General features: G+C 36.1%; 2 protein-coding genes across 2 annotated transcripts; both read left to right on the top strand.

Moving 5' to 3' along the window:
* Window positions 1-730: 730 nt before the first annotated feature.
* On the top strand, window positions 731-5,706 carry LOC112706903 (protein SUPPRESSOR OF K(+) TRANSPORT GROWTH DEFECT 1). Its single transcript, XM_025758420.2, has 8 exons — window positions 731-1,588; window positions 2,148-2,253; window positions 2,974-3,172; window positions 4,598-4,666; window positions 4,748-4,822; window positions 4,923-5,021; window positions 5,109-5,264; window positions 5,443-5,706. Exons 1-8 carry the CDS (start codon window positions 1,108-1,110, stop codon window positions 5,566-5,568), a joined length of 1,311 nt encoding a protein of 436 aa, XP_025614205.1. The 5' UTR covers window positions 731-1,107; the 3' UTR covers window positions 5,569-5,706.
* Window positions 5,707-6,355: 649 nt separating this feature from the next.
* On the top strand, window positions 6,356-9,325 carry LOC112706904 (protein SUPPRESSOR OF K(+) TRANSPORT GROWTH DEFECT 1). Its single transcript, XM_025758421.3, has 8 exons — window positions 6,356-7,209; window positions 7,593-7,698; window positions 7,935-8,124; window positions 8,258-8,326; window positions 8,416-8,490; window positions 8,603-8,701; window positions 8,782-8,937; window positions 9,028-9,325. Exons 1-8 carry the CDS (start codon window positions 6,792-6,794, stop codon window positions 9,151-9,153), a joined length of 1,239 nt encoding a protein of 412 aa, XP_025614206.1. The 5' UTR covers window positions 6,356-6,791; the 3' UTR covers window positions 9,154-9,325.
* The last annotated feature ends 86 nt before the right edge of the window (window positions 9,326-9,411 follow it).

The following is a 9,411-nucleotide window of genomic DNA, read 5'->3' as shown; positions in this document are numbered from 1 at the left end:
CTCCCCTGCAACTTGCAGGTTTTTTCCGTCCAATTTGCACAGGGTATAATGATTCCACTACAAAGACCTCTGTGGTTGCAACTCTAGTTCTTTTCCTTTTACGTATTATAGTCATTTTACAAGTTTAGTTAAGGTATGTATTTGAATATATTATGAATTTTTATTTTAATAAATATACAACAAGTGTAATAGAATTTAAATATTATATATTTTTTATAAATTTTTTTTAATTGGCAACTTAGCTAAACCCTTATTTCAATTTGCCACTAAACTTTTCTCTTTGGTGATTAAATTGGAAGTATATAATTTACCATTTTTTCTTAATGGCCTTGGCTGGTAGTTTCATGCGTGGGCTGGGCTCTCGGCATTGTCTCCACATCCTCCCTCTATGTTTTTGGTTTTTGGGGCACATTTGTATCTTCGAGGTCATTCTAGAGAGGCCCAAATAGCCTAAATAAACTTTTTGGGCCTTATAAGACAATAAAACGGCAAGACCCAAAAAAAAGATAATGAAATGGGCTTTTTAGCTAAAGAAACAGAAAATTTAGGACCAACATGTTTTTTAACAATTTTAGTTAAATTTAATCGATACAAATATTATATTATTTTCAATAAATAAATTTTACGTATTTATATATATAAAATTTAATAAATATAAATATAAATTATTATTAGTCAAAGATCTAAAATAATAATATTTGTTCTCGTAAATTATATCTATATGGTATTTATTGTCGTAAATTTAATTCCACCAATGTTCAAAAAGAGTTGCACCAAGAAAAAGCAGCCATTAAGACAAAAATAGCTTCACAGTGAGAGAACAGTAACCCCTTCCTTTAGCTTAATCAACCCGAAATTAATCGAAACGCGCTTCATCCAAAAGCATCCCTAAAATTATTCAGATTCCATTTCCCTTCACCTGAACCCGATCGCTTAGATCCTCACACCTTGGAATTTCAATTCCAAAGATCCATGGCTTCTTCGAATCTCTAGGGTTTTCCCCAATCCTCATCAAAACTCTCAATTCCAAAATTTTCTTCTTCTTCTTCTTCTTCTTCTTCTCCATATGCCATATTGTAGCTCTAGGTTGAGGACCGTAAGAAGAAGATGTATAGCAATTTCAAGGAGCAAGCAATAGAGTACGTGAAACAAGCGGTGCAAGAAGACAATGCCGGAAACTACGCCAAAGCGTTCCCTTTGTACATGAACGCCTTGGAGTACTTCAAGACCCACCTCAAGTACGAGAAGAACCCTAAGATCAGAGAAGCAATTACCCAGAAGTTCACCGAGTACCTTCGTCGTGCTGAGGAGATCCGTGCCGTCCTCGACGACGGTGGCCCCGGCCCGGGGGCATCCAACGGGGATGCTGCAGTTGCCGCTAGGCCCAAGACCAAGCCCAAGGGCGGGGAAGGTGGTGGTGGGGATGGGGAAGACCCGGAGCAGGCGAAGCTGCGGGCCGGGCTGAACTCCGCGATCATAAGAGAGAAGCCCAACGTGAAGTGGAATGATGTCGCGGGGTTGGAGAGTGCCAAGCAGGCTTTGCAGGAGGCTGTGATTTTGCCTGTCAAGTTCCCTCAGTTCTTTACGGGTTGGTTAATGATTTTGCTTCTACTTACAGGAATTGCAATGTGAATATTGAATTGAACTCGAACTTGGACTTATCGTTATCCATTTTGAATGACGTTGCTTGTTGCGTGTTGATGGTAATGTTGCTAATGAGAATCAGAGGGATTCTGTGTGTGCTTTTAATGTGAATTTACTATTGTCTTAGGTGTTGCTGACTCTTTAAGGATGACAAAAAAGTTTTCTTTCTGCCGAGTTTTTAGCTTAGTGTGGAAATCAGATACTTTTGAAATAAGGGTCTGCTTGGTTGAGTAGGAGGAAAAGGGGAAGTATAGGATGCTGTGATTACATTTCAATTTTTCCTTCTCCGATCTTTGATCTGATATATCAAGAAAGTGTAAAGGGATTCTTATTCTGAAATTTATGACGACCGGATTTTTACTAACTCTTCTATGCAACCACAAATTGGCTTTGATTGAAAACGTGATTTGGACTTCTGTAAGCAATAGGAGATGGTTCATGTTCATTAAATATTAATTTATTTCTATGGAATTTTATTAAATGTTACTAATGGTATCCTTCAGGTAAAAGACGACCATGGCGAGCATTTTTGTTGTATGGACCACCTGGAACAGGTAAATCATATTTGGCCAAGGCTGTTGCAACAGAAGCTGACTCCACATTTTTCAGGTTAAATATATATATATTCTCTTGTTTAAGATTTGAATATAGTGTATATTTCATGGTGTCGAGAAATCTACCAATTCTGGAAATTGCCAAATTCAGGGAAAATCATTAGAATGCCTTTATATTCATTAGTGAAAATGTTAGTTAGTCTCAATTTATGCTTAGCATGCAGTTTGTAGACATTATAAAAGCCTGAATTGCAAATACATAATTCCTGCCATCTAGTATAAGATAGGATTTTTGTCATCATAGTTGTGTATGGGGGTACCTCCAGTAACCATATAAGATATGCATTTTTTTTTTACAATAATTTCTTAAAAACTTACAGTACAATCATCAAAAACTGAATATCATTATAACCGACTTCCTTTATCCTCTATGGATTCAGTTTCACTTTCAGTTTTGATGTGATAAAAATGAGAAATAAAAATTAAAATCTTGTACCTTTTGCTTTAAAAATAATTTTAAATATAGAATTTCAGTTATGACACAATTCATACCAGGTGGTGTATCTTTTAGAAGGTGCTGTGTTCATAATTACCTTTCAGTTCTAATTCATCAAGAAGATTTCTCGTCCTTTTCTTGACAATAGTTTTGGTTCCATTGGGATACATTTAATACCTATTAAAAGAAGATTTGTTACTTTTGTTATCAATCTTGTTTCATAAGGAGACATGTTCTTGCAAGAATTTTTAACTTCTAAATTCTTAAATTCTTCACCAGTATTTCTTCATCAGACCTTGTCTCAAAGTGGATGGGTGAAAGTGAAAAGTTGGTTTCAAGCCTTTTCCAAATGGCCCGAGAAAGTGCTCCTTCTATAATATTTATCGATGAAATAGATTCCCTTTGTGGTCAGCGTGGAGAAGGCAATGAGAGTGAAGCTTCTAGACGAATTAAAACAGAACTTCTGGTCCAAATGCAGGTAATGGTTTCATGGTGGGGATGTGTTGATAAACAGAGTCAGTTGAATTACATTATGCACAATGATAAGTGCTAGTAAACCACAATTCATTTCTCAAGTTCCGTGATATACATATTGCATGCTAATTTTTGCATTGGAAAACAAGTGAACTAGGGGAGGCCAGAATTTTCATGTTTCAGCATACTAGGCCATTGTAGGTGAATATTATTGTGGGGCTGATCCAATTCATGCTTGATCCTGCTTGCTGATATTTTGTTCTTCGATTCACACAAGTGTGGAATAACAAATTAGCATCTGAACTATCATTAGTAACAAAACAGAAAAGGGAATAATTTTGTTTTAACACATGATTTTCTTCTTCATATTAATATAGTTATTACTTATCAATCGTTATGGTATGGTTTACCACATTTAGGCTCTGATTGGATATTGTCTTGGGATAGAAATACAGATGGTGTGACGGAGACAAAAAGAATTGTTATTTTATCTTGTTAGGTGACAGTATTAAATATAAAACATAAAATTTGCAAAATAACATTTTTGCCCTTTTCACCTTCAAGTTGTTCCTTCCACCCTGCCACCACTTCTCACCAAGACAAAAAACATCGATCCAAATCAAAGTAAGCAAACTCCAGTAACTTCCTCAGCACCCAAAACCAAAACAGAAATAAATCCTTTTTTTATTTAAAAAAAAAAAGAAGAAAAGAGGATCAGAGAGAGAGAGAAAGAGAGAGTGGTCGAGAAAGACAGAAAGAAAGAGAGAAGCAGATGCAGAGGAGAGAAGGAGGAAGAGGCAGCGGAGGGACAGCCTGCGTTAAGGAACAATAAGATTGAGAAAGGGCAAAAAAGAGAGATCAAGAAAGAGAAGAACGAACCAGGGGCGGTGGAGGATGACAGAAAGTGAGATCGAGAAAAGTACTGAGGGAGGAGGTGGCAAGGGGTCCCGAGGCAGTGTAGCCATGGTGGCAGAGAAAGGTGGATGCAGCTGTGGTAGTTTTAGATCCAGATCTGCATCATTATTAGATTCATATCTGATTTTGGTGATGGAGAAACAAGGTTGTGGCAGCGGTATTGGCACTAGTCATAGTTGCAGTTTCTGGTGATGAGGAATGATGGGACTGTGGGAGGTGTGATTTCTGAAATTAGGTAAAGGGTATAATTGGATTATGAAAATTCAAAGGGAATAGTTTTGGAAAGAAAAATAATTTTTATCTGCCTCCCTGTCCTAGATTCTAGAGTGAACAAAATTTTACCTTAATTTGTCCTAGGGAATGTAGACAATTATATGATTTTGTCTCAAAACAAGATTCCGTCTATATTTTTATTTTTTCTCCGTATTTTCTTCCTGGGACGAAATCTAAACAGAGCCTTAGAATTTCTTTCTCTTTGCAATTAAAAATGCAGTTTATCCACTTTATATTGTAGGGTGTAGGACACAATGATCAGAAAGTTCTTGTTCTTGCAGCGACAAATACACCCTATGCTTTAGATCAGGTAAGGCAAAATTATGTTTCTGTCATTATGTGATATCATTGAGACAATACAATGTTGTCTTAACTTGATTTTTAATTTTAGGCAATAAGGCGTCGTTTTGATAAGCGCATATATATTCCACTACCAGATTTAAAGGCTCGCCAACACATGTTCAAGGCAAGAACAATGCACATGATTATCATATGACATGGATTTTATTGAACCATATAAACCAATCGGTTTCACTATGCATTTTCTGGCTTGATGAATTAAACAGGTGCATCTGGGAGATACTCCCAACAACTTGACTGAAAAGGATTTTGAATACTTGGCTAGCAGGACTGATGGATTTTCTGGTTCAGATATATCTGTCTGTGTAAGTTCGACTTTGATATTGATATGAAATAAACGGTTTCTGTAATCTTCGATGCATTTCAAGTAACAAGTTTTTGGACCTTTTCAGGTAAAGGATGTTTTATTTGAACCTGTTCGCAAAACCCAAGATGCCATGTACTTCTATAAGAGTCCCGATGGTATGTGGATCCCTTGTGGACCAAAGCAACCGGGAGCAATACAAACCACCATGCAGGACCTTGCTTCAAAAGGACTTGCTTCTAAGGTATTCAAAGTTATGAAGATATTGATGAATGATGATGGTTGTAGGAAATTTTATTTTGCCCGGAATAAAAGGATAAATGGTTCTTGAGAAGCTGAATTTTTATTTTTCCGACTGTGTTCGTATATTTATCCTTACTTCATGTGGGTAGATTCTTACTTTTCTAAAATGCCCTATGCAGATCCTTCCACCGCCGATTACTAGAACGGATTTTGAGAAGGTACTTGCTAGGCAAAGACCTACAGTTAGCAAAGCTGACCTTGATGTTCATGAAAGATTCACCAAAGAGTTCGGAGAGGAAGGTTGATTTTGAAGGTGCACTTTCTCGTCGAAGAAACGCCTTAATGTGTATTGTGATGCTTTGTAATTTATTTGGCTGTCGAATCAAGTGAAATAGCTATTTTTGGGGATTGTAGTCCCCTCTTATGAAAGATGGATTTATAAATGTCGATACCTTTTTGTTTTTCTTTCTTTCAATCCTAGGTGGATGCTCATTCTCTCCTAAATTGTGTATAACGGAATCTGAAACAATCTGCAAAAGAAAAAGAAAAAAATCCGTATGCTTGTTGCGTATGTTAGCTTGCAATAATGGCGGGTTCACAAAACTGAGTGACCATAGTTCTGTAGTGCAATTTTGGTTATCAAGATGGATGAAAAATTAAGTGGATATGCTGCACTAAGCTTCTATTAAATCATAAATCATTGGAAAATTAGTACTGTTAACCATTTGATGTGACCATAATGTTTCTGAGAACTTTGATTGCTGATTCATTTATGTGATCTAATTTCCCAACTCTCTCTCTCTCTCTCTCTTATCTAGTTACGTAAACAAAGTGCAAAATGTACCTACTTAAACAATTTTATTTATCTTGGTTATATTGAGGGAGAAGACCTTGAGTTACATATATACCCGAAAAAACTTCAACTTATTCTGTTGGGTATGCATTTAGCAATAACTGCATGAAGACCAAGAGAAACGAAGAAAAAGGAATGTGTATATAGTATATACATACATATATATACACACACACAGTAGTGTGCTAAGAGAACAAGTAACTGATTGTTCAATCAAATTTTCAATCAAGTGTCTAAAAAAAAAACACAAAATGAATCAGCTTTTTTCTACTCTTTAATTTTAATCTATATTCTTCTTCTTCGTCCCTCTTCCTTCTTTAGCTGCTGCCTTTTTTTGTTTTTCTTCTGTAAGAAGAAAAGAGCAACGGAATAATGTTGTTCCACCCTTTTGTCTTATTCTTTCAAGTCAACTACCTAACTTTTTTCTTGTCCTAGTTTATTTGTTGGTGCCATATTCGTGTGTTTTTATATTACTATCAGTCTATCACGTCTTCATTCTTATCAAAAACCACTAAACAAATAAGCTCCAGAAAATAGATAAATAAAAAGTCAAACATGCATCTTATTCCTATATAGTCCAAAGCAAAAAATAGGGTCAACTCCATGGGGCGGAACCTTCATTGAGTGGTCCCTTCCAAATTATTCAGTTTTGGCAAACTCCGGAAGAAGAAGAAGATGTATAGCTATGGTTCTTTCAAGGATCAGGCAATAGAGTACGTGAAGCAAGCAGTGCAAGAAGACAATGCCGGAAACTACGCAAAAGCGTTCCCTCTTTACATGAATGCCTTGGAGTACTTCAAGACCTACCTCAAGTATGAGCCCAACCTTAAGATGAGGGAAGCCGTCCAGGACAAGTTCACCGTGTACTTGCGCCGGGCCGAGGAGATCCGGGCTGTTCTCGATGAAGGACAGCCCAGTCATACCTACTTTCGGCCAGTTGCAAAGCCCGGTGGTTGTGAGACTGGGCTGAACTCAGCGATCAAAAGGGAAAATCCCAATGTGAAGTGGAGTGACGTGGCAGGATTGGAGAGAGCTAAGCAGGCCTTTCAGGAGGCTGTTATTTTGCCTTTGAAGTTCCCTCAGTTCTTTACTGGTTTGTTTAGCTTTTCATTACAAGATAATATTAATTTTGAGGTTAACTATGTAACCAAGTTATAGATTAACTCAAAAGCTAACTCACCAAATAACATAGCATCTACTATAGTATTTATAAAGTTATTTTGATCATATCCTTAAGCAATTTGTGACTTTCACAACTTTTCCATTAGTCCTCTACACACACACACACACACACAAATGATGAGTTTTCTGGTTGAAGTGACATTTTAAGAGCTGAACGGTTAAAATTAGCTTAGCTGCAAAACAATAATAATGTTACATGCAAATTTTTAATGAACAACGTATGCTTCATATTCACAAAATGCTAATATGTATATTTAGTGGGGTAAATGTCTTTGTAATGGTGTCTTATTATAGGTAAACAACAACAACAGAGAACTTTTTTGCTGTATGGACCATCTGGTACAGGGAAATCATATTTGGCTAAGGCCGTTGCAACAGAAGTTAACTTCACATTTTTCAGGTAAGTTTATTTAATTATTCATTCTATCTTTTTCTTGAGAGCAGAATAGAGTTTACTAGGTTTAGAAATCTACCTGGTAAGGAATCTGCCATATTACAGAGAAAAATCTTTACAATGCCTATGTATATTCATAAGTGAAACTATATATATACTGAATTTCATAATGACATGTTTTTTTTCCCTTAAGGTATTAATATTGCCAACATTTTTAACCTTTTGAAATTTTTTATAATCAGTGTTTCTTCATCAAACCTTGTATCAAAGTGGAAGAGTGAAAGTGCAAAGTTGGTTTCAAGCCTTTTCCAAACGGCTAGAGAAAATGCTCCTGCTTTCATTTTTATTGATGAGATAGATACCCTTTATGGAGAAGGCAATGAGAATGAAGCTTCAACAAAAACTAAAACAGAACTCATCGTACAGATGCAGGTAATAGTTTCATGGTAATTAGTTTGTTCGTTTACACCTTAATTTCATTATACACGACAGCAAGTCAATGGTGTGAATATTAATAGGCCACAATTCAGTGATGATAAACCCACTTCATATTTTACAATTGCAGGATATAGGATACACTGATCAGAAAATTCTGGTTATTGCAACAACAAATGCACCCTTCGCTTTGGACCAGGTGAGACAAAACTAGCAAAGTTTTTGTGATCTCATATGGAGTCAATACAATGTTGTTTTATCTGATCACTGATCAGATTGCAATTGCAGCCAATAAGACGGCGGTTTGATAAGCGTATATACATCCCGCTACCAGACTTGAAGGCTCGCCAACACATGTTCAAGGCAAGAGCAATGAACAAGATTATTGAATGAATGTTAGATGGATTTCATTGAGTTACATAAACCTAACAAATGGTTTTTACTATGCATTTTGGTTGCTTGATATCTTGAACAGGTGCATTTAGGAGATACTCCTTATAACTTGACTGAGAGTGATTTTGAATACTTGGCGAGCAGGACAGAGGGATTTTCTGGTTCAGATATATCCATCTGTGTAAGTTCAACTTCTATATGAAAACATAACTAGTTTCAGTGAACTTAGATGAATTTCAAGTTTTTGGATCTCTGCTTCAGGTGGAGGATGTTTTATTGGAACCTATTCGGAAAACCCAAGATGCCATGTTCTTCTATGAGAATCCTGAGGGGATGTGGACCCTTTGTGAACCAGAACAACAAGGTGCTGTGCAAACTACAATGCAGGAGCTTGCTTCAAAAGGACTTTCTTCTAAGGTATTCAAGATTCTTAAGATATTGATGAAAATGTTCTTAGACTAGGATCTTTTATGCACTGATTGCTTATTATTTTCAAAAATTATGCAGATCCTTCCAACCCCAGTTACTAGAACAGATTTTGAGAAGATACTTGCTAGGAAAAAACCTACAGTAAGCAAAGCTGATCTTAAGGTTTATGAAAGATTCACCAAGGAGTATGGAGAGGAAGGTTAATTTTGATGGTGGAAGTTTACCTTGACTTGAAATTATATTGATATACAATGTAATTAATTTGGTTATAGACATATGGTTATTTTGAGTGGCAACTCATGCTTTGTTGGCAGATCAATGAACTATTTTCTAAAGCTACATGAATCATATGTTTTCTGTTGGTTTTGGTTTCTCATTTTGAATATCTATAATCTTTCTTAACTATATACGTCACTTCCTATGACACTCTTCACATGAGAAATTATTTACTAGGCTTTCCTA

This window comes from Arachis hypogaea, chromosome 8, assembly GCF_003086295.3.
Source record: "Arachis hypogaea cultivar Tifrunner chromosome 8, arahy.Tifrunner.gnm2.J5K5, whole genome shotgun sequence".
NCBI classification, from domain to species: Eukaryota; Viridiplantae; Streptophyta; class Magnoliopsida; order Fabales; family Fabaceae; genus Arachis; species Arachis hypogaea.
This window is presented reverse-complemented; position numbering and strand designations above follow the sequence as displayed.

Coding starts and splice junctions, on each gene's coding strand:
- LOC112706903 (XM_025758420.2), top strand. CDS start 1,108: ATGTATAGCAATTTCAAGGAGCAAGCAATAGAGTACGTGAAACAAGCG. Junction 2,254..2,973: donor GCTGACTCCACATTTTTCAG/GTTAAATATATA, acceptor ATTCTTCACCAG/TATTTCTTCATCAGACCTTG. Junction 5,022..5,108: donor GTTCAGATATATCTGTCTGT/GTAAGTTCGACT, acceptor GGACCTTTTCAG/GTAAAGGATGTTTTATTTGA.
- LOC112706904 (XM_025758421.3), top strand. CDS start 6,792: ATGTATAGCTATGGTTCTTTCAAGGATCAGGCAATAGAGTACGTGAAG. Junction 8,327..8,415: donor CACCCTTCGCTTTGGACCAG/GTGAGACAAAAC, acceptor TTGCAATTGCAG/CCAATAAGACGGCGGTTTGA. Junction 8,702..8,781: donor GTTCAGATATATCCATCTGT/GTAAGTTCAACT, acceptor TCTCTGCTTCAG/GTGGAGGATGTTTTATTGGA.